The sequence below is a fragment of the Hippocampus bargibanti genome, linkage group LG04, assembly GCF_051943395.1.
Source record: "Hippocampus bargibanti isolate YZ-2025 linkage group LG04, ASM5194339v1, whole genome shotgun sequence".
Lineage (NCBI taxonomy): Eukaryota > Metazoa > Chordata > Actinopteri > Syngnathiformes > Syngnathidae > Hippocampus > Hippocampus bargibanti.
The window spans coordinates 4,456,167-4,481,684 of record NC_142737.1 but is presented as its reverse complement, the minus strand read 5'-3'; the positions used below and the strand labels follow the sequence as shown (position 1 = coordinate 4,481,684).

Below are 25,518 nucleotides of genomic sequence, written 5' to 3'. Positions count from 1 at the left end.
ACTCAAATAGATAGGAAGCTAGCTAGCTAGCTAATAGATACAGTAATAATAATAATACATTACATTTCTAAGCTCCTTTCAAAACTCTCAAGGACACTTGACAGTCACGAGATGAGAACAAAATGTTTTTCTGCGGGTGAGCAGCGGCAGGCAGACGTGCCAGCGTTCACTCAACCCGGAAGTGACACACACATATTTAACTCAGAATTCCGATTTTAATCTTGTAACTGATTTTAATTTCGGAATTCCGAATTTTAATTTAGATTTCCGATTTTAATCTCAGAATTTCGATTTTTAATTTAGACTTCCAAGTTTAATCTCAGAATTAATTTAATCTCAGATTTCCGTGTGTTAATTTGATTTCCGATTTTAATCTCAGAATTCCGACTTTTAATTTAGCAGTGTAAGAAAGCTTAGACTGTCTTCTTTCATAAAAAAAAGAATTCCTAAATGATATGGTTCTGGAGTTATATGATCTTGAAATGAGGGCATTTGTCCAAAATACAACTCAATACTTGCTTTCAACATTTAGCATGTAGTAGACGTGCACATTCCACCATGACGTCCCTGATCCACTGCTGAAAAGGACGTTTTGATCCTCTCCTCTTTCATCTCAAACCGCTTCATGTCACAAAGAGGGTACAGCAAGTGCTGAATAATAAATGACTCTCTGTGTCTTTGTATTGTCATATTATTTGTTATTTCGTTTTATTTTTTGTTCTTTTGACTTCAAGATGGCGCCGCAAGAGTGGCTTGCCTTTCCAGTGATGCCATGTGGGTAATAGTCAAAGTAAAGTAATCCCTCGTTTTTCACGGTTAATGGGAACCAGGACCACGCGCGATAGACAAAAATCAGCAAAGGAGAGTTATATCAGTGGCGGGCTGTGCATGTAACTCCTAGGCCTTCAGTAGTGCTACATCTGAATCAGTCAGATGCGAGTGTGGTGTGATATTACTACACATCCACTAGAGGGTACTGTTGGCCAGCTAATAACTAAGAGAAACTTAAGAAATACTGTGTTAAACTGTTTAAATATTTACTATGAACGTGTTGATTGATGATTTACTCATAAACTTGCAATATTATTTGCTATTTTTGTTAGCTTCGGAGCTGTCCAACCTTAAGCTATTTAGCTATTTGCTATCTAGCTAGCAACCTAGCTAGCTATCTATTTGCTATCTGTCTAGCTGGCTATAGATTAGCTATCGCTATCTATCCGGCAAGCTATCTAGCTGGCTAGCTATTAGCTATATATTAACTAGCTTTCTATCTATTTGAGTTACTTCCGGGATGAGTGAACGCTGGTGCGTGTGGCTGCCTCTGCTCACCCACAGAAAAACGTATCCTGTGACTGTAAAGAGCCCCTGAGAGTTTTGAAAGGCGTTTAGAAATCAAATGTATTATTATATTATATTATATTATATTATATTATATTATATTATATTATATTATATTATATTATATTATATTATATTATTGAAAAATATGTCGTTAAAATGGCTCTAACAGTATATCTGCAACCAAATCCATTTCTTCTCCTCCTTCAGCCATTGTGGTTTGAAAAAAAACACGATTAAATCAACATAATATATTTGCTTATGCAACTCGCTACCGATAAAGTGTGCTAGCTCTGGCCATTATGTGCTTATCACTAGCGGCTAGTAATACTATGATTGGCTAGTGACGAACCAATCATGTGACTAGACAATCATAATTTGCGAAAACTGACATTTCCATCGCCTTCCAGCAGGCCTTGAGTGCCAACTCAAAATTCTGATTGGTTAAAGAAACAGTTTCATCGACATTGAGTGTTATGCTCCAAGGCCTTCAGAACTGATTGTGAAGGCGTCCAGGTAGATTTCTGACCCTGGTAACAAATGATGGCTGAAATGTGATTGGCTAAATGCTTAAATACGAAAACACACGTGGAAGAAGCACAACAGGGGAAATACAATAAAAGGAAGTTGAAAGAATTCATTGCCACTGACCTTTATTGTGCAAGTCGGCCATTTTGGCCAAACCCAAGGGGACGAGATAGTGAGCGACATCAGGCAGACCCTCAGGTTGACCTCGGGTTGCCATCAGCACGATGGACCTGTTGACCAGGACGATAAACAAGTCAGCCACATTTCCAACCGACAAAAATCAAAACGTTTGGATTCGGCGCTTGCCTTTTTGGTATTCCGGTTGTTAGGTGTTGCTTCATTTGGGCGTCCATCTTGACAAATGATTCTTTCTTGGTGACTTTGCCAGAGCAGGCGTCTATGGAGACTACGAGATATCCGGGCTGAGTGAAGGGCATCATCTCCTCATTTACCTGGTGGAAAAATAAACAGTAAAAAAAAATCAATCAATAAATAGCGATTAACTCATTCACTGCCACACAATGAGCAAAAATGTGTTCACTCCAGTGCCAGGGTTTTTGTCATTTGTACTCAAATTGCAGGACCCACAAAATATTGAGTTTTAGGACTACATGAACATTGAATGCATTATATATATACATTAATTCCCAAGTTATATGTGTCAAGAGTTATCTGATCTTGAAATGGGGGTGGATTTACAAAATACAATCCATACATATTAGGATCTGGAGTTATCTGAGCTTGAAATGGGGGCGGCTGTACAAAAGGATGATGATTTAATAGCATTTTTTTCCAAAAATGTATCCAGTCATGTGCCAGGGTTTTTGTCATTTTAACTCAAATTGCAGTACCCACAGAATATATTGACTAGCTAGCTTTCTATCTATTTGAGTTACTTCTGGGTTGAGTGAACGCTGGCGCGTGTTGCTGCCACTGCTCACCCACAAAAAAAACACATGCTGCGACTGTAAAGTGACCTTGAGAGTTTTGAAAGGCGCTTAGAAATTAAATGTATTATTATAATAATTATTATTATACAGTAAAGTCTCGTTATATCGATATCGGATATATCGATAGTCCCGGTTATATCGATACTATTTCTATGCACGCACGGAGAAAATTACATGCAAACAGGGTCGGATATATCGATAGTCCCGGTTATATCGATATTTTTTCAGACTCCCTTGAATATCGATATAACGAGACTTTACTGTAATTATTATTATTAATATTGAGTTTTAGGACTACATAAACATTCATTACAGCATTAAGAAACCTTAGAATCTCTTCTTTCATCAGAAAAAAAAGTTAATTCCTAAATTATATGGGCCTGGAGTTATATGAGCTTGAAATGGGGGCGGATGTACAAAATACAATACATACATATTTGGGTCCGAGCTTCAAATGGGGGTAGCTGTACAAAAGGCAAATGCTGCCCCCTCATAGGAGTTAAAAACATTGCCAGAGGTCTGACCAGCACTTTACCGGGACCCCGCAAAAAAAAAAAAACCCAAACAAACAAAAACATAATCTGAACAAATTCTGTAATGGCGCTCCACGTCATGCTTTTCGATACCCGAATAAATTCAGGAATGGCAGCGAATGAGTTATTTTGGGAAAAAACATTTCCTGCAATAACAAACACAAAAACACAGAGGGTAAGCGCAAGTTTGAGATTATTATTATTATTATTATTATTATTATTATTATTATTATTTTACTCGGATCTCCACAACTGATGACATAACCCCTTTCTTTCTGTCCACATGTCATATTTCCCCAAATCTCCCCAGTTTAACTTCTGGTGGAAATTTCCCACTCCGATTAGTGGAGGCGATGTATACTCACAGCAATGAAGGACATGTTGTCACCGCTTTTCTGCTCCTTTACACTGAGAGACTTCACTTGCGTCTGGAGGTAGGACATCCACGGCTCACTGGTAAACACAAGCTGAGGAAATACAAACAAACAAAAAAATCACCGGGGGCGGTGGAGGGGGGGGGTGATATTTCCGACACAATACAATAAAAATCATGCTAGGATGTTCTCCAGCCACAAATCTGAAGCTTGTAGTGCATTTTACGAGGACTTAAAGGACAACCGACACCATTTTTTTGTTTCCTGACATCAGAAAAACGTTTTATAGCATCTAAAATACCCAAAACACGCAGGCTGATATTTTTAGTCAAATGCAAAACACCAATAAAAATGACTTAAAGTGTCCCAAAACTACTTCAAAATGACCCCGGAGATGCCGAGTTTCAGATGGCCCCGCCCCTTTGTTCATGACGTCACACCATGACGTCTTTGCCTTGCTCTAGAATCAAAACAATGGCTTCAGATTCGGAGAAGATGCTTTCTTGTTACTCATCCAGTTATGAATATGATTCAAATAGTTCTGAAGAGGAAAGCATAAATGTTTGCAATCTATTAAAGAAGTCCTTCCGTATCAATTCGAGCCGTCAGTAGCGCCAATGTAGCGTCCCAGAAAATGCACAAGATGGCACCCAAGCTAGGCTGATTTGTCAGCAGGGAATTTGTGTCAACTAGTATCAAATAGTAGTCTTGGTGCAACACACAACGATTCACCATCACGTTATTTATGTATTTTACCTTCTAATTTCGCCATCCACACAGATCAACACGAAGTTTTCAGACCAAACAAAGTACCCACAATGCATTGTGTGTTGCTTTCTCATTCAGGGGCGTTCCTGACGTGACGTCACGTCAGGAATCGTCACCAAAGCAAAAACAAGACTTCCTGAATATTCAGCGCGAGTCTTAAAACGTAAAATATAGCTATATGCGGTGGAATCTTTTTAAAATACGCTCAGTAGAAGTCATTTGAAGTCATTTTACAAATTATGAACGCAACTTGCCAGGAGGCGTCGGTTGTCCTTTAAATGACTGAATGTCCTATACCACAATTCTCCAAGATCAAAACAAACCTGTTTGGCTCCGCAGTCCATGCAAGGTTGCGTGTTTGGTGCCGGCATAGGCAGGACGGCCGAGGGGGTTTTGGTATACTTGGGGTAGGCGTTACTGGTGCAGTTACACGTCCGCTGGGAGGACGTTGTGGCCATGACTTTGATTCTTTCACAACCTTTGACCGAACAGTAGCTGTGACCGTCACGACCGTGGCGGGCTCGCAGGTACAACCACAGCAGACTAGGGTGCGGGGGAACATTCATTACGTTTCAATGTAAATTCAGTCAATCAGGTACAAACGCTCCCCAACTTACGAACGGAATACGTTCTGAATGGTCGTTCGTAAGGTGAATTTGTTCGTAAGTCGATTCAATGCTATATTTTGTACGGAATGTATGTTTAAGGTTTAGATAAGTATGTTTAAGGCTTGTATAATGATAGAGATTAGACAGAATAAGAAGTTATCATCTTTGAAGGTTTCATGCTGTTATATGCTTAGTCAACACTTATGACTCAATACACAATTGAAGCACAGACAACCTGGGGTCAATCAGGTCAACAGACACAGCAAGTTAAACTGTCATCTAGGAGATCTGGCGTTGGACAGAATTTAAGACTTGGGAAACTCCTTATCACAGAAGTAATTTAGGACTTCAAACTCCTTCACGGGAAGAGGTCATTAGCCAGGTTACAAATTTATCAGTTCATGGAAAACACAATGTTTTATTGCCTACTGTTGTTTGTGCTTAGAACTCAAGAGGTGTGGTATTCTAATCTAGAAAACTATGTTTTACTAATGCAACACTTTAATTTGCATGTACTCTTAAAAAATAGCTAGGCAGAGTGCTGCAGGATTCAGACGTCTGTCAATCATTCTGGTTCCGAGTCTTCGTCCACAGCGACTGACATATAAGTAACCTGTATTGGTTTGTACTGAAAAATAAACATTTAATAACATATATGCTCTGTAAAGATATGTACATGTCCAACTGGAGAGAATACTGCATATGTTAATACAAAAAATGTTTTATATACCGTTGTTCGTAACTCGGATGTTGGTAAGTAGGGGAGGGTCTGTACATTGTCATCTTTATTGAGGTTAAGGTTGATGTAATTAAGCTAGTGGCTTTGCCTCACCCGACATTTTGGTCGAAGAAGTATTTCCTTTCCATCGGTCGAGACTCCAGATCAGGCAGAGAGAATACAGGCCCATAGTCGGTGATGTCATCAAAAGTATTGCTCTGCCTGTCGTAGATGTCGGCCACGATCTGGAAGGTGGTGTCCGGTGGATAGCACAGTCCGAACAGCACCCAGTCATCTCTAATACAGAATGAATGAATACTGTATTTTCCGGTGTATAAGCCCCTTTGGAGTATAAGGCGTAACCCAATGAAAGGTGTATTTTCAAACTTTTTCCATATATAAGGCGCACCGGCCTATAATGCACACTTTCAATGAATGAAAAAAGTTTTCCAAATACAGTAAAGTCTCGTTATATCGATATTCAAGGGAGTCCGAAAAATATCGATATAACCGGGACTATCGATATATCCGACCCTGTTTGCATGTAATTTTCTCCGTGCGTGCATAGAAATAGTATCGATATAACCGGGACTATCGATATATCCGATATCGATATAACGAGACTTTACTGTATAATATATAAATATATAAAAGTATTTCAAATATAAACCACACCACATTATAAGGCGCTATAGTAAAGGCTGGGGTTACGCACTATTTTTTCTACAAGGGGGAAATGGATTCGGCGGCTGTTGTGACTTGTCGTGGCTCAGTATGACTTCACATATAAGGCGCACCTGCATATAAGGCGCAAGGCGCAAAATCGAGGCTTTTGGGTGCACCTTATACACTGGAAAATATGGTAAATTAAGTAAGTAAAGTAAAGTTAAAGTAAGTTAATGTGAAAGTGAGTTAATGTGAAAGTAAGTAAAGTCAAAGTAAGTAAAGTAGAAGTAAGTAAAGTGAAAGTAAGTAAAAGGAAGTAAAGTAAAAGTAAGTACATTCAAAGTAAAGTAAGAGTAAGTAAAGTAAAAGTAAATAAAGTAAGAGTAAGTAGTGTAAGAGTAATTAAAGTAAAAGTACGTAAATTAAGAGTCAGTAACGTAAAAGTAATTAAAGTAAAAGTAAGTAATGTAAAAGTAAGTAAAGTTAAAGTAAGTAAAGTTAAACTAAGTAAAGTTAAAGTAAGTAAAGTTAACGTAAGTAGTTATAGTAAGTAAAGTTAAAGTAAGTAATTTTAAAGTAAAGTTAAGGTAAAATAAGTAATGTCAAAGTAAAGTTAAGGTAAACTAAGTAATGTTAAAGTAAAGTTAAGGTAAACTAAGTAATGTTAAAGTAAATAAGTAATTAAGTAAACAGGTAAATAAGTAAATAGGTAAATAGGTAAATAAGCATATGGGTAAATAGATAAATAAGTAAATAAGTAGTAGATAGGTGGGTAAATAAATACAGTAAAGTCTCGTTATATCGATATTCTCGGGAGTCGGAAAAAATATCGATATAACCGGGACTATCGATATATCCGATCCTGCGGCATTTAAATTTTCTCCTTGCGTTCATAGAAATAGTATCGTAATAAGCAGTACTATCGATATAACCGATATCGATACAACGAGACTTTACTGTACTTACATACATACATAAATACACAAGTAAATCCAGAAATAAATAAAAAACATGGGTCTGCTTATACACTGCATGCAAAAAAAGTGTCCGACTTTGTAGTAACGTTGACTACTTTCCCTCTGAGTAAAAGATCTCAATCATAGTCAGTATCCCCCCAAAAAAAACTCAAACAGCCCACTGCATGTTCCATCTATCACCTCTAATTTATCAATCATCTTTTTGATATAAAAATAAATCTGCCGTCCTTTCATCTATCGCGGTTTGTGGCCTCACTTGTCAAAATTGATGAGGGAGAGGACAACCTCTCTGGGCGCGGCTCCGTTCCAGTGCAGCGTATAACTCTTACTCATCATCAAAACAGGTTGATACTGTTGTGACAGCGCCCCCTGGCTGTTAATACCTCTCAGAACCAAAGGAGCTGTGGGGTATTCGTCTCTGTTGATGGAGAGAATGAGGCTGGGAGCACCTTGGGTCTGGATATACACCTGATGAAGGAGTGAGGAAGATTGTCGATTATATAACGGCTTCTACGTTTTTACTTTGGATGCAACTGAGGTCTTCTGCTGTACCTGAGAGTAGCGACCGCTGCATATAACTCCATTCCACGAGGGTTTGTGAACGCAACTCGGATGCTGGATTAGAAAATTGTCGGCCCTCCCCACATAAGTGTCCATGTAGCCCGTCACTGAGCCATCCACATCATGAAAGATGGAGTTCTTGTCGCCATCCAAGTCATTCTCTTCAAACCACTGGCCGGGACGACCGAAAAATGACCGCAGACCCACCTGAGGATGGGATACATAAGGGCGGTTATGAGATTTAGCGAGTCAACGTAAAAATGGCTGCGAGTGCGCTTACGGTGGTGTGGAATTGGAGTTGCGACATGTTGTTACGAGGGGTGAGCTGCCAGGTGTTTTTCAGGCTGAAGCCAACTGCGCTGGTGTAACGCTCCGGCGTGGGGATGAAACCGCGGAACGTGCTGCGGGTCAAGCGCACCGGGCCGTCGTAGATTTGGAAGCCTCGGATGGGGAAGGTTCTAAAGTGGGGAAGTGTGAGTAAGTCGGTTGTTTTGATAACAGCGACGTCATTTTACAATAGTCGTAATATAATGATAAGAATAATGGTGAATCATTTAAATACGAACAGGTTTCTGGAACGGATTATGGTCGAAAAACGAGGTTTGACTGTAATAATAATAGAGGAAACGGTGACATGATTTTAATTTGAAATTCTATACAGTCTGTAAATGCTGCTGATACATTTGTTTATAACTGCTATCCCATAGTTGACCAGCAGATGGCTGTGCTTTATTTTCTTGACATTCAATACATCGGTTTGTTGTTACTTGCAGTACAGGTTTTACTTTCCGTGCTTCTTTAAAGGACAACCGACATCTCCGGACAAGTTGTGTCCATAATTTGTAAAATGGCTTCAAATGACTTCTACTGAGCGTATTTTATAAAGATTCCACCGCATTTAGCTTTATTTTACGTTTTAAGACTCGTGCTGAATATACGCCCCACACCGAAAAAAAGACACATTGGAGCAGTCCTTCCATCACGTCAATGTATTTTGCTGTATTGTTTGGTCTGAAAACCTTGTGTTGCACCCAAAAGCCGCCAGAAGAGGGTGTCCAAGCTCCATATTAGGAATTTATCAGCCTGTGGAAACGGATGTGGCCACAGGAGGTCGCCATTTTGTTCCTGTTTTCTGGTGATCCGTTTCTCCCCAATGTTGCCTCAAAATGACATGAAGTAAATTGTTTAATCGAATGCAAAAATGTATGCTTTCCTCTTCAGAACTATTTGAATCATATTCATGACTGGAGGTGTAACAAGAAAGCATATTCTCCGAATCTGAAGCCATTGTTTTGATTAACTAGCAATGCAAGACGTCTTGGCGTGACGTCACGAACTGGGGGCGGGACTTCCTGAAAATGCCCAATTCGCAGCTCAATTTTTAGCAGATTTTGGACATTTATTGCTTATTGGTGTTTTGCATTTGACTAAAAATATCATACTGCGTGTTTTGGGTATTTTAGATGCTAAAATGTTTTTCTGATGTCAGTTAAAAAACTAAAAAGTGACGTCGGTTGTCCTTTAAGTTTCATTTTACTGAGAAGACGGCAAGAATGGACATGCTTTATCGCTGAACTATTTAGCAAGGAAAAGATAACAAGTACCACGATCAAAACTTCCATTTTGGAATGCAAAGCGGGCAAAGTGTTCTGCGGTGGTGTCGGTGGTAATTCTTCATGCTAGTGAAATCGCATTAAAGAATTAACCATCAGTAGAAAGAACCGGAGTCCTCTGCTTTGAATGGAAGCATACAGTCAAACCTCAGTTTTTGAACGTCTAGGTTCTCGACCAACTTCCTTGTGTCGCATCTCATCCTGTAGCGTTCAATTGTGAGCAGGTGTGTTTGTATTGTTCAATCACGATTAAAAAAAAAACATAAATAAATAAAAGCAGGCATTGATTACAATGTGAAATGTTTTGTTTTTTTTTTTTTCGACCAAATCGGTTTTCAAACAGGTTTCTGGAACGGATTATGGTCAAAAACCGAGGTTTGACTGTACGTACATTGATCGGTGAATAATTTAAAGGTTCGAACATAATGGCTTTTGAGTTTTATGAGTGATGGCGTGTCTAATTCGGATGCTCTTAAATTGCCTTCCGGGAATAATAGAGGAAACGATGACATCAATTTCATAAGAAATTCTATACAAAGTATAAAAAAATGGATGATGTCATGAAAATGCAGCCATGAGTCATGTGACTAGCAAACTACATGGGCGCTTATGTAAACAGCTCATTACTCTGGCAAGAACTTCCTACTTTCCTCCCACAAGTTCCTTGTTTGTTTGTTCAACCACACCTTCCTCCCCATTTTGTAGCTACGTCTATTTGTTTTTGACACTTCTATGGACCCCCGTCGTACTTCACCTGTTTCTCGGCAGAGTTCTCATTTTGCCATCGGTCCCCCCTAATCCCCAGTATTTATTCTGTCCTCCGTTGGTGCCCCGGTTTCGACTTTCTCCCACAAATAGAGATTGCGTCACTTCCTGACTGGAGCCTTCGTCTTTTGGGTAGCTGCCATCACTGCAACAAGAGTAAATTCAGACAAAAAAAAAAACACAACAAAACAAAAAAAAGTCACATTTTTATTTTTAACTCATTCACTGCCATTTCCGAATTTATCCGGGAAATGTGAAGTGGAGCCCTCATTTCAAGGTCAGATAACTCAAAAACCATATAACTTGGGAATTAACTCTTTTTTTCTGATAAAAAAAGAGTCTAAATATGACGTAGAGCGACATTCCCGAATTTATTCGGGTTTCGTTTTTTCATGCTTGGGTACCGATAAAGCGCTGGCCATGGCCTCTGGCAATCACTTTTCTTTTCCATAAGGGGGCAGCATTTCCCTGTTGTCCATGTTAGCACTTTGCTCCAGCTTCAGCTGTTGTAAATAAGCTACTGAACGCTGGCGCGTATGGCTGCCACTGCTCACCCGCAGGAAAAATATCCTGAGACTGTAAAGTGTCCTTGAGAGTTTTGAAAATGTATTATTATTATTATTATTATTATTATTATTATTATATGCTATGTTCAGTATCGCATTGTATTTTGGACAGTCGCCCTTATTTCAAGTTCATATAACTCCAGACCCATATAATTGAGGAATTCACTCTTTTTTTCGTGATGAAAGAAGATAGTCTAAGATTTATTACGCTGCATTGAATGTTATTTCATCCTAAAACTCAATATTCGATGTGTCCCGCAATTTGAGTGACAATGACAAAAACCCTGGCACTAGAGTGGACACATTTTTGCATATCGTCTGGCAGTGAATGAGTTCATTTTAAATGTCTTATTCTGAAAAACGAATATCATTTAAATTCGATGTAATTTAGTGATGGATATTTTTGCATAGTATTTCATTATCATATTTCAGACTGACTGGTCGGGAGAGCTAAAAAGATGAATGTCATTGAGTGAGTAGTGAAGAAAGTGAAGAAAACATCTGCCTGAAGCCTGATATGCACTCTGGGTTCCCATATGTACGCACCTGGCAAAGGATAATCCCACTCCATTGTCTGCAAAGCTGTTCACAAAGACAAAACAAATGACTTGATGTCATACTTATGGCATTCCCCCCCAAAAAAAAAATCTCCACAAAAAATATTTCAACACAATTCACAATTTCCGCGGTCGTTGTCTCACCCGGAATTCTGGATGACGATGTCGCCGCCGCGTATCCACGCCCCCATGTCATTGTTCTTGAAGGAGACGAGCGTGTCGATGATCGCCGCCACTCGAGGTTGGTTGGGATCCGCGTTCTGGTGAGGTCGGAATCTGACAAGTCAAGAATAATAAAAAAAAAAAAATGGTGTCATCGTGCTTCCACGGACATTCATTTTCAACCACCATCTGCTTTCAAAAAATCATTTCATGCAGGATGGGAGATTTTGAATAGATATAAAATGACACAGAAACTAATAACACAGAAATATGGATGACACTACTTTAAAATCATGTTCTCAGTGTCATACAGTGAGACCTCAACTTACAAACACCTTATCTTACAAACTTTTCGTCTTACAAACGTCAAATTTATGAAAATTAAACCTTATAATCAGCACTATTTTCATAATAAACACCCACCACGGCTGGCGGAGTGATCTTTGGCGGAAGCACATGACCCTAACAGCACCAGAGGTTAAGTTACCAACAGTCCTTATGGAAGGTGACTCTCCTTCCATAAGCCATTAACGACCATCAAAAAGGTAAATAAAACTTTATTTTACAGCAGTTTATTTCTTTAATTACAGTCCTCATGTAATGCACCTCTTTCCAAACAGCAATTAGCTTTGACCTTCGACCTCCAACGCCATTCCATCAAGCCATAAATGATGTAAATAAAGTGACTTTATGATACAATGCAGTGTATTTCTTTCATTACAAAACAACATCACATTTATTATACATAGAATAAGGTATGTTGTGTGTAGTTTTAAGGCTTATTTAGTTGCAAAGTATATTTTATGGAAACCCGGGAACGGATTATTACTATTTTAATGGTTTCCTATGGGAAAAATATTTTTGAGATACACACTCAATTTCACCTTACACACTCTGTCTGGGAACCAATTAAGTTCGTAAGTTGAGGTCTCACTGTACTTTCTTTCTCTCTCAGCCCTGCCCTCCCTGCCCCTTCTGACTGCCACACTCACCGAACTGTGAGTACATGCTACTCGCTGTACTATAATCCTGAACCCTATTTTTTTTCTTTTTTTTCTGTAAGACCTCACTTCAACCTTTTTTGTGTTTGTTTTTGCATTATTACATTACGTCACTTTACATTCAGAAATTACATGTATGGTCTGTTGTCAATTGTCTGTCTTTTTTTAGCCACATTATAAGTGCCTTGCACGCTGCGTCTTTGTGCTGCATGTCATGCATATTAGCATATTTGACAATAAAGCTGACTTTGACTTTTTCACGTTTTATGTATGCACTGAGGACTTGTATATATGCACTGTGGACAAGACAACTTTGAGGATTTTTAACATTCCTAATTCCTTTCCCCAACTCAGCAAGGACAAGAGCCCCAGTGGATACGACACATTTTTCCGTGCAGCCGAAGGCCGAGTTTTGGGAAGAGAGGACACGGTTATGTGTGAAACCTTGTTATTTCTGTCAATACCATCCTTGTGGGGACCGCCGCTAAAATGGAGTAATATGCCCATTCACATACCAACAGCTAAGGCAGCAGTAAAATACTGTTTGGGAGAGAGCTATAAATAACTCGAGGGATGCAAGCAAAATTAAGTAGGTCATTTCGGCAGAAACACGTGAAATACAGGTACTAAGATGTAAGAAAATCCGAACAAAAGATTCACACACCTGGCACTGTTGTCCAAACACAGGTATTCTCTGGGGTCTGCTGCACTTGCATTGGAGGTCTTCACTCCTTTATCAATGAACAGCCCAGCCTGCATGGTGACCAGACAATGACGGTTATTGACAAAACTGTCCAAGTACTAATCCAAGTTTAGTAGAATTTGGTAGATGCTATCAATTTGAAGAGAAAGACAAGCAAGGGAACCAGCTATTAATGAAGTTTCTAGTGTGTCTGTCTGCATCTGTTGCAATATCACAACTTCTAAGATGTACAACCCAGAGCTCCTTGAGACACTTTATGCAAAAAGCTATCAATTCCATCGTCATCAAAAACCATCACAAAGGTAAATAAAACGACCTTATTATACAGTACAGTTTATTTCTTTAATTAAAATACCATAGCACATTTATTATACGTAAAATAAGGTATATTGTGTATAGTTTTAAGGCTTATTTGGTTGAAAACTATGGTTTATGGGGACCTGAGAACGGATTATTCTCATTTTAATGGTTTCTTATGGGAAATTAATGTTTGGAATACACATTTTTTGCCTCTGTCACTTTCTCTCGTTCTTAATCTGTCTCTCTCTCTCTCTGTCTCTTACCCTCTCTCTATGTCTCGCTCACTGCTTCTATGTCTCTCCCTCTGTCGCTCTCTCGCTCTCCCTCAGAGCGAACAAAGAACTCACAGTTCACCTGACGACCGCTGTCATTACACAACAGAGAGCCTTGTTCTACAGCCAGTTTCCGTGTGTGTGTTGTTGTGTGTGCCTGCGCGCGCACATACACGCAACACCCACGCAAGTTAGTGGAAGGTAACGTGCTTCATGTAAATAAAAACATTGTTTTTCACCGCTCACAAGGTCAAATAACACCTGAGTGAATATTACCAAACGCTACTTTTGAGTCCTTGTTTCACCCCAAAAATCAGATTTTGGATTGAACTTCATAGCCATTGCGTTGGGAAAATGTGACACTCTTGGAAATACACATTTCCGCACGTTTTTACTTTTACTAAAATGGACATTGAATGATTGAGTATGTTCTCCACGCGCTACCTTGAAGTTAGAGTGAACCCTGTTGTTATAGAAAATGCCCAGCGGGGTTAGTTCTGCTTTCGTTTCTGGTACCAAGCCGTGAGAGTCTCCGGTGGATGAGCTGTGAAACACAAACCATATGCCAGCGTCCTGAAACAAAAAAAAAATAAAGGTGACAAGGTTAATCACATTTTGGCCATGGTATTCATATAATAGTAAACACAAAGCAAAATAATAAACACAACAGTAACATAAAAACATGGACGTTTGCACAATCTTCCCCAGATGCGAGGTGGTGCTCGATCTGTTACAATATACAGTGATACCTTGGCTTACGAACTTAATTGGTTCCCGGACAGAGTGTGTAAGGCGAAAAGTGTGTATCCCAAAAATTAATTTCCCATAGGAAACCATTAAAATGAGAATAATCTGTTCCCAGGTCCCCAGAAAACATAATTTACTACTTTTTAATTTTCTAAGCCTTAAAACTACACAAAATAGAACTTGTTTTATGTATAATAAATGTGCTATGGTATTATAGAAATAAACTGTACTGTATTATATTCGTTTCATTTACCTTTGTGATGGTCGTTGATGGCTTGATGGAATGGAGTGGCCGGTTTCATCAGCATTAAACACTTGATACGGAACGTGGCCTTCTTTCACTATCTTAAGGAATGATCCCTTGTAGGTGCTTTCTCTGCGATAATTTTACCTTGTTCCTCATCAATTGTGTTCTGTTTAACTGGGTTGATAGCTTTTTGCATCAAGTGTACAGATGGCTTGTGCGGGTTATTTGTGGAGCCTGATTGATGGGAATTTTAGCCTTGCAGTCTACACTCTGCCTTTGAACTACCAAAGTTGAAACGAGTCCAAATTTCACTGTTTTCTATCCATTTTGTCACTCTCTCTGTCATCTGCCTGTCTCTTTAATGTTTAAACGACCTCCCCTCACTGCTGTGTTTTTGACCAATCACATGGCTTTAACCGACGACTGGGGGTGGGGAATAGAGGAGCAAAACAAGCTGGCTGCCATTTTGTTTGGAGGAGAACGGGCTGGTTCGCGAACGACGTATCACTCATTGTGGCAGCTCCGTGTGTATCCCGAAAAATAATTCGTATGACAAGGTAAAATTTTCATATATTTAACATTCGTAAACCGAAAAGTTCGTAAACCAAGGGGTTCGTAAACCAAGGTATCACTGTCCGGAAAATATCCCCTACCTGGGAGAACATACCTTCTCTTCTATTTTATGACATTAAAGCGCTTCAACAGTGTAATTACAGTACGCCAAATCCAAAGACATCTTAAGTCCTTTTTTATTGACAGACTAATTTGTTACACGGTTGAAATGCTTCACCACGGGGATCTTTTTATTTCTAAAAGGATCTTGGTGTAATTTACCTGAGAGCCTGCGGCAGCATTGCCAATGAGATTATTGTTGGGGTTCGCGATCCAGAAGGTTGAAACCGCCCTAGAAAACAAAATTGCAGCACAAAAAGAAATGACGAGGGCAATCATTCAACACATGGAAGCCAAGCAGACTATGAAATCGGTGATCTTTCTCAAACATTCCCCAATAATCGAGCTCTCCAACATAAACCCTGGATAAGGACAGGCCGGCCAAAACACACAGGCACAAAAAAAGGCTGGAACCAGACGTCGGAGAGTCTCTCGCAGTGGCACTTCTTTGACCGGGACGGACAAACATCCGTTTCTAGAGGAGCGGATGTTATTTCACAGATAAAAATTGCGTCTCTCACGCAGAATTGTTGTCCATCAAAGTGCCAATCTCTTCCCTCGCTAGCTCTTTTGCACGTGTATCTTCCGAGTACCATGATCTCATATTTATCGACGCTACTGCAGCAGAGTTCCGACATCGGAACTATCTTAAAATTCATAATGAGCTGCTTTCCGAGGTTCGGCATTCGCTAAATTGCAAATTTTCGGATTTCATGCTTTAATAAACTGAAAAAAAATACTCAATGAAGAAGTCCAAGATGGCACCCGAGTAGGCAGGAGTTAGCAAGTTGCGCCTTTTTGGCAGCATGAATATGCCAGCACCGTTTTTGATTGGGAGGAATGTCAGTGCCATTTGACTGCCATCGCTGGACAGCTCTGGGACAATCATGCTTTATTTGCGCCTGGAATGGGTAGCATTTTCACAGCCTTGCTTTGTTCAGCGGAAAGGTCGGTGCTGTTGGACGGATGTGGAACTGTCGTTGCTTGGAATTGAAGCGGATTTACGTGGGACAGGAGATGAGATGTATTTTTGTCAATGGGTGCTACAGCTTTGTGTTTGCTTTCAAAATTTAGCTTGTAGTAGACGTGCACATTTCACCATGGCGTTCCTGTTCCACTGGTGAAAAGGAGGCTTTGTTCCTCTCCTCTTTCATCGAGAACTGCTTCATTGCAATAGAGGGTGCAGAATGTGCTTAAGATTGAATGACTGTCCTTTTCTTTGTGTGGTCATATTATTTTTTTATTTTGTTCTTTTAATAGTAATAATAATAATCATTTATCATTATCATTATTATCATAATTCATAATTTCTAAGCGCCTTTCAAAACTCTCAAGGACACTTTTCAGTCACGGGATAAGAACTTTTTTTTTTTGTGCGGGTGAGCAGCGGCAGCCATTTGCGCCAGCGTTCAAACTACCTGGAAGTAACACAGCAACAAAGTTATGAAAGGAAGAGGAAAGGAAAGAAAGAAGTAGAAAAACAAAATACAGGAGCTGCTGGAAAGGCAGCCACTCTCACGGCGCCATCTTGAAGTCAAGGTTTTTTTTTACTTCAAGATGGCGCTGTGCGTTATGTGTGTGTATCTATAAAAATATATGTATATGTGTATATACGGTATATATATATATATGTGTATATACTGTATACCGTATATATGTGTATATACGGTATATACTGTGTGTGTGTGCGTGAATGTGTGTCAAAAGGTTTTTTTGACTTCAAGATGGCGCCGCGAGAGTGGCTGCCTTTCCAGTATCTCCTGTATTTTGTTTTTCTACTTCTTTCCTTCCTTTCCTAACTTTGCTGCTGTGAAATGTAAATGTCTCCAGTGCGAGACTAATAAAGGCTAATCTAATGCAATCCAATTATCTCCTGGATTTGATGTTGATTATTTTGAGTAATATTTTCTTACTTGCACTCTGTGCTCGGAGATGGAGTGTAGCCCTTGTAGACTTTGTCCTTAATGCTGAGGCAAAGGGTCTCATTGCGGTCAGTCGGAAGCAGAGTGCCAGGTCGAGTCAGTAGGCCTAAATTGCGGTAGAAAGTGTTCCGCTGCTCGATGCCGTCTTCCAGGAAGAAGCAGTGGCCCAGGGTGTCGTAGCCCACCGTGTTCTTCACCTGGTCAAAGGAGACACAAAACATTATTTTTGGTATGGCCAATTCATACTCATCCATCCATTATCCGTACTTCATACTCAAAGGAATTCAAAATTAATAATTTAATTAAGTAATTGCTCGACATATAAACAAATAAATAGGCAGTGCAGTGGGTAAATAAATACACACACAAATGAATACATAAATAAATAAATACATAAATACATAAATAAATACATAAATAAATGGGTGGTGCAGTGGGCGTATAAATACATGCACAAATAATGCAAAAAGTAATGTGTAAATAAATACATAACAATATTATTTAAATGCTAATATTAGGTTAATTTACAGGGAAATCCTGGAAAACCAAAAAATATATAGAGAATTATAAAATCAGTATCAATCCCGTTTCAGCAGTTCTTTGGATGCCTGCAGCAGATTAGTGTTTTTAAACCAATTGCCCTATTTTCCGCTGTAAAAGGCGATCCCCAATGAATGGTGTATTTTCAAACTTTTTCCATATATAAGGCGCACCTGATTACAAGGCACACCCCCAATAAATGAAAACAGTTTTCCAAATATAATATACAAAACGTTATAAAATATAAGGCGCTAAAGTTACGCCCGACTTCTTTGATGGCGGCTGTCGGTGGCTGCTGAAAGTAGTTGTGAGACCTGTTGTGGGTGTTGGGTGCACCGTATACACCGGAAAATACAATAGTCAACAATCAATTTTCCATAAAGTCCTTAAAATCAAAAGAATAATACTTTTCAATCACATAATAGATTGCATCCTAAGTGCTATAGATCATATGCGGAGGCCCTTTGACATTTGAGTAAACATGTCAACAACTATCTAACATTTTTTTAAACCAAATCCTGTAATGCGCCTCTTTTCTGTAGTCCATCAGAAGCCAGGTGGCAGATGAAAAATGCTCAGTTTTAGGGTTCCTGTCTTTTCAGGAAGTCATTATCTACAATAATCTTGTTTGAGGTTCCCATCGGGGCGTTTTAGCACATTACTAAGAGTGTCTGTCTTCCTCTTTTGCTGGGAAACCGTCACGGATGACGGTGGCTTTCCCACAAAAGGGTTTACTGATTAGCGCTGAGGGGAAATTGGCTGGCATTTGCTAGTGGCGTAGCGTTGACAGGAAGGATGGGTAGAGGTCATCTTGGCATTTTGTGTACAAAACAACGTTGTACTTTCCATTTCCTTGATGCTGAGAGAAAAACGATGACCGTGAAAAAAATCCTCAAGGACAAAAGTCTAGGGAGATGATTAGCCATTGACGTCACAACGGTGATATTGTCGACAACTGCTTTCAAACACTTAACATGTGAAATGCTCACAGGAAAGCCATGGCCAGATTCCAACCCATGGCCTCGACACAGCCAGTTGAGCCCCATGCCATCTAAGATAGATATTCTCAAAAATGTATTTATTTTGGTCAATATTTTTAGGTATCTGGAACGGATTAAGTGGATTTCTATTCTTCCCTATGGGAATTATTGTTTTGGATTTTGTACAAATCTGATACGATCAAATTAGGCCGCACAAGAAAGTAGAAAATACTGTTCTAGGGCATGGTTATGTTCAAGAAACATATTTAGACAGAAACAGGACGGATTTTGGAAGACCAAAGAAGAAAATGAGAGGAACAATGTCATTCAAATATGGAGGTTGAAACTGATGAGGAGTCAACATAGACACGTCATCCATAATTTTTATACCAAACTACCAGTGGTGAGCCGTCAGGGCCTGCAAGGCCTTCTCTGCTGGCCTAAAAATATCTGAATCACAAGCTTCCAGATGTGTGTTTTCGTATTTAAGTATTTAACCAACCACATTTCAGCCATTGTTGCCTTCACAATCAGTTCTGCAGGCCTTGTAGCATAAAAATCAATGTCGATGAAACTGTTGCTTTAATTAATCAGAGTTCGAGTTGGCAACCCAAGGCCTGTAGGAAGGCGCTGGAAACGTCAAGAGTTTTCGCATACTTTGATTGGCTAGTCACATGATTGGCTGGTCAGTAGAAGAGCATACTGGCCAGAGCTAGCACACTGTATTGGTAATGAGCTACATAAGCAAATATATTGTTCCGTTGATTTAATAGCGGTTTTGCCAACCCAAAATGGATTTGGTTGGAGATTTACTGTTAAAGTCATTTTCAAGACGGACTTTTCAAGAATACATGGACTTCGTTAAGGTTGGGGAGCTCCTAAGCAAGCAAAAAATAGCAAATAATATTGCAATTTTATGAGGTTCTCATGAATTCAAACGATCATAGTAAAAATTCAAACAGTTTAGACAGTATTTCTAAAGTTTCTCCAATTCAAAAGGCGAACGACAACTTCTAGTGGACGTGTAGTAATATCACACCACACTCGCAGCTGACTGATTCAGGCATAGCACGACTGAAGGCGTAGGAGTAACATGCACGGCCCGTTACTGCAAACTACTAACCAGCAAACCGTTGGTGGCATGGATGGTGAGACAACGGGAGAAGGAGTGGTGAATGGAGAGGCCGTCAACATAGGTAGGCTCCCAGTAGCCTCCCTTCTGGTCTACGTCGCCACACATGTGGAAATGGATCGGGTAGCGACTGCTCTCCCTCTGCTGGCCCATGTTCTTCAGCTCCACGTAAGACAGATGCACCGAGGAAAAGTTTCCAAAGATCTGACACAATGTGGGGAGAGAATTCGATAGTGGATTAGGAAAATAGACCATTTTGGCTCTGTGAAGGCTGACTATTATTATTACACTGAGAGCCAAAGCATCAACCACACGTATTTAAGAATGAAGTATACATAATTTTCACTTTACAGTGTTCCTCAAAGGTTGTCAGCTTGATAAATATTTAAAGTACTCCTAGGAACGCAGGTGCATAAGGTGAGGACCAATATTCCCTCCAATTTTCCATGCCTCTAATCATTCGCACAAAATCCCCGATCTTTCCTTTGGCTACAGTCAGACATGCATGCGTAAAAGCTCAGACAGAACATTGGAGACATTAACTCATTCACTGCCATTCACAAATTTATTCTGGAATTGAATATATGACACCATTCCCGAATTTGTTCGGGTTTTGTTTTTTCATGCTTGGGTGCAGATAAAGCGCTAGCCATGGCCTGTGGCAATGTTTTTTGTTATTTTCAACAAGGGGGAAGCATTTACCCTTTTTCCATGTTAGTGCTTTGTTCTAGCTTCAGCTGTTGTTAAAGCGCTATAATAATAATCAATTTCATTTCTAAGTGCCTTTCAAAACTCTCAAGGTCACAGGATGTGTTTTTCTGTGGGTGAGCTGCGGGAGCCACGCGCCAGCGTTCACTCAACCAGGAAGTAACTCAAATAGATAGAAAGCTAGCTAGCTAGATAATAGATAACCAACAGATACCTAGCTAGATAGCCAGTTACTTAGATAGTGAATAGATAGCTGGCTAGATAGGAAATAGCTAGACAGATAGCTAATAGATAGCAAATAGCTAGCTAATGCTAATAATAATAATAATAATAATAATAATAATAATAATAATAATAAATTTCATTTCTAAGCACGTTTCAAAACTCTCATGGTCACTTTACAGTCACAGGATGTGTTTTTCTGTGGGTGAGCAGCGTCAGCAACATGCGCCAGCGTTCACTCAACCCGGAAGTAACTCAAATACATAGAAAGCTAGCTAACTAGCTAATAAATAGCCAACAGATACCTAGCTAGATAGCCAATCAGTTAGATAGTGAATAGATAGCTGGCTAGATAGGAAATAGCTAGACAGATAGCTAATAGATAGCAAATAGCTAGCTAGCTAATAATATTATTATTATTATTATTATTATTATTATTAATAATAATAATAATAATCAATTTCATTTCTAAGCACGTTTCAAAACTCTCATGGTCACTTTACAGTCACAGGATGTGTTTTTCTGTGGGTGAGCAGCGTCAGCAACATGCGCCAGCGTTCACTCAACCCGGAAGTAACTCAAATACATAGAAAGCTAGCTAACTAGCTAATAAATAGCCAACAGATACCTAGCTAGATAGCCAGTCAGCTAGATAGTGAATAGCTAGCTAGCTAGCTAGAAAATAGCTAGACAGATAGCTAATAGATAGCAAATAGTAGGCAAATAATAATAATAATAATACTAACAATAAGAATAAGAATAAGAATAAGAATCCATTTCATTCTATATAAACCAATATGTATGTATTGCATATCTGTCTTCATTTCAAGATCATATAACTCCAGACCCATATAATTTAGGAATTAACTCTTTTTTTCTAATGAAAGAAGAGAATCTACTGTTTCTAACACTTCATTGAATGTTTATGTAGTCCTAAAACTCAATATTCTGTGGGTCCTGGAATTCGAGTGACAATGACAAAAACCCTGGCACTGAAGCGGACACATTTTTGCACATCGTCTGGCAGTAAATGTGTTAAGATGGGGAGGCTGCATATTGTATATATCCAGATGGAGTTGACAGAAGGGTAATCGAAAGAGGACGTGGGAAGAAGAAGGATAAATGGCCGTGACAGAGTAAAGAAAAAAAGATAGAAGCATAGAAAATGAATAATGACCCAAATTAGCATCAGGGGCTAAAACTGAACATTGATGAGTTTCACATAGTCATGTCAATATAAGGCATACAGAAAACCACAGCTCAGTTTGCGCTATCACGTTACAAACCTTGATGTGGCCCCCGAAGGTGTCATGGTTGTAGAACTGACACAAGTTGTTTCCATAGCAGGAATTTTCCATTTCTCCATAGATAAGAATGTTCCTGGAGAGCAGCGCCACCTCAGCCCGCATGTCGATTCCATCGATGATCTCACCAACGTGGGTGTAGAGAGGCTTCCCTACGCAGCGCACGCATGCAATCAGCATGGGAGGATTTGGCGAAATGGCACAAGAGGAGACGCGCTATCAGAATGTGACGGGTCCAGAAGGAATGTATTGGCAAATGTGTTGACTCGTGATCGGAATCGTTCACCTCTGATTCTCCCACCGGTGGAGTACTTATCAAGTGCTGAAGAATGAATGACTTTGTGTCTTTGTGTTGTCATATTATTTGTTATTTATTTAGTTTTTTTTGTTCCTTTGACTTTTGTTTATGTAGCCATTAGTAAGAAATATTGTGCTAAGACTATTATATTTGTCTTTTCTGTCATACCGTAGCTATCAGGCTGGCTGGCTGGCTATCTATCTATTGGCTTGCTAGCTAGCTTTCTATCTATTTGTCTTACTATTCTATATGAGTTACTTCCGGGTTGAGTGAAGGCTGGCGCGTGTGGCTGCCACTGCTCACCCACAGAAAAACTTATCCTGTGACTGTAAAGTGACCTTGAGAGATTTGAAAGCCGCTTATAATAATAATATAATAATAATAATAATAATAATAATAATAATAATAATAATAAATTTCATTTATAAGCGTCTTTGAAAACTCTCAAGGACACTTTACAGTCACAGAATATTTTTTTCTGCGCGTGAGCAGCAGCAGCCACACGCGCCAGCGTTCACTCAACCCGGAAGTAATATAAATGAAATGTATTACTATTATTAGTATTATTATTATTATTATTATTATTATTATTATTATTGTTAGTATTATTATTATATATCCATATGTACTCCCCCGAAATGTGCTATTAGCACTCGCCCATCCTTAGTTAAAAACATTGAAATGTTACTTCAAGGCATGAAATGAGAATTATTTTTTGGGGAGGCGCTTTTAACTCATTCACTGCCATTCCTGAATTTATTCGTGAATTGAAATATTTTTTTCTACTTCTTTCTTTCCTTTCCTCTTCATTTCATAACTTTGCAGCTGAGAAATGTACATTTCTCCACTGCGACACTAATACATGGTAAATCTTATCCAAAAGCATGACGTGGAGTACCATACCCGAATTTGATCCGGTTTTGGGTTTTCTTGCGGGAGGGTGTCGATAAAGTGCTTGTCAGACCTCTGGCAATGTTTTTCCCTTCCACGAGGGGGCAGCATTTGCTTTTTGTCAACGTTAGCGCTTTCTTACATCTTCAGCTGTTGTTAAAGCGTGAATAAATCCATATGTATGAATTGCACTGCATTTTGTACAGCTGCCCCCATTTCAAGCTCAGATAACGCTAGAACCATGTAACTTAGGAATTAACTTTTTTTCTGATGAAAGAAAGAAGAGTCTAAGGTTCCGTACGCTAAATTGAATGTTTATGTAGTGCAAAAACTCAATATTCTGTGTGTCCTGCAATTTGAGTGAAAATGACAAAAACCCCGGCACTGGAGTGGACATATTTTTACACATTGTCTGGCAGTGAATGAGTTAAGCCAGGAGAAAACTGCTTCACTTTAAAGTGTTACCCAAAAGAAGAAATTACAGAAAACCATCTGGTAACACATAACATGCTGCGTTGAAATTTGGATGATCCATGGTACTAACCAAATAAAATGGGAGTATCGCAAAGTGTTCAGTTAAATATTTTCTTCCCACTAAAAAAAATATGCTTAGCGCCAGGCGCACCTCAACACTGTCCACTATGATAATATACAGTTGGAAGAGAACTCGGTGAGACACTTCTAAAAACAAATCAGTGCTTGCGTCCTAGGGGCGCTTTTGGCAATGACAATGCAGAGCAGCTGCCTGGTTTTGACAGCGACTCAAAAGTCAAGACCTCCCGCTTTATCACATCCCTTTCTGCAGGAAGGGAGTTGGTCATTGCCGACAATGGAAAGATGAAAAATATGCACAGTGACGTTTGAGTCAGTACATTAGGGTGAGGTTAAAAAAATATATTTCAGAGGATAATGCCAAATTTAAACAATACAGTGATACCTCGGCTTACGAAGGCTTTATCTAACGAAGTTTTCGCCTTACGAACGTTAAATTCGCGACAATATAATCTTGGCATACAAACTATTTTTCGGGAAACACAGGGAGCGCCACAATGAGTCATGTGTCGTTCGCTAACGAGCCGGTTCTTGGAGCTGGATTTCCGAAGTGAACGAGGAGCTGGAAATGGCAGCCAACTTTTTTTTTCCTCTATTCCGCAGTGACAGTCTTCGGTTAAAGCCGCATGGGATTGGTCAAGATCCGTGGTAGTGGAGGGAGGGGACACGCGCAGCAGTGAGCGGGGGGGAGGGGTTACAGAAACACAGAGCTGCACATGAACAGGAAAGGCAGACGACAGAGCTTGAAACAAAAAAAAAACAAAAGTGAAAAAAAAAGTGAAAAGGTGAGAACACGGATAGAAAACACAGTAAAATTTGGACTCGTTTCAACTTTGATAGTTCAAAGGCAGAGTGTAGACTGCAAGGTTAAAATATCCCATCAATCAGGCTCCACAAATAACCCGCACAAGCCATCTATACAATTTGAAGAGTAGACAAGCAAGGTAACCAGCTATTAATGAAGTTTATAGTGTGTCTGCCTGTATCTGTTGCAATATCACAACTTCCAAGATGTACAACCCAGAGCTCCTTGAGACACATTACGCAAAAAGCTATCCATTCCATCAAGCCATCAATGACCATCACAAAGGTAAATAAAACGACTTTATTCTACAGTACCGTTTATTTCTTTAATTACAATCCCATAGCACATTTATTATACATAAAATAAGGTATATTTTGTGTAGTTTTAATGCTTATTTAGTAGAAAATTCTGTGTTACTGGGACCTGGGAACGGATTATTCTCATTTTAATGGTTTCCTATGGGAAATTAATGTTTGGAATACACACTTTTCACCTTACACACACTTTCTGGGCAGCAATTAAATTTGTAAGCTCACTG

At 39.3% G+C, this 25,518-nt stretch overlaps 1 protein-coding gene across 1 annotated transcript in view; it reads right to left on the bottom strand.

The window, feature by feature from the left end:
• Positions 1–25,518, bottom strand: part of cemip2 (cell migration inducing hyaluronidase 2) — a 45,421-nt gene that overhangs the window by 2,982 nt on the left and 16,921 nt on the right. Inside the window, exons 7-23 of the mRNA XM_088993642.1 lie at positions 22,417–22,586; positions 20,192–20,404; positions 17,540–17,745; positions 15,789–15,858; positions 14,405–14,533; positions 13,350–13,438; positions 11,667–11,798; positions 11,512–11,547; positions 10,389–10,544; positions 8,302–8,479; positions 8,013–8,228; positions 7,717–7,928; positions 5,932–6,114; positions 4,815–5,034; positions 3,715–3,816; positions 2,173–2,318; positions 1,990–2,096 (exon numbers count right to left, since the gene is read on the bottom strand). Of these exons, the coding sequence (XP_088849768.1) occupies positions 1,990–2,096; positions 2,173–2,318; positions 3,715–3,816; positions 4,815–5,034; positions 5,932–6,114; positions 7,717–7,928; positions 8,013–8,228; positions 8,302–8,479; positions 10,389–10,544; positions 11,512–11,547; positions 11,667–11,798; positions 13,350–13,438; positions 14,405–14,533; positions 15,789–15,858; positions 17,540–17,745; positions 20,192–20,404; positions 22,417–22,586 (2,565 nt within the window). The remainder of the gene's footprint in view (positions 1–1,989; positions 2,097–2,172; positions 2,319–3,714; positions 3,817–4,814; positions 5,035–5,931; positions 6,115–7,716; positions 7,929–8,012; positions 8,229–8,301; positions 8,480–10,388; positions 10,545–11,511; positions 11,548–11,666; positions 11,799–13,349; positions 13,439–14,404; positions 14,534–15,788; positions 15,859–17,539; positions 17,746–20,191; positions 20,405–22,416; positions 22,587–25,518) is intronic.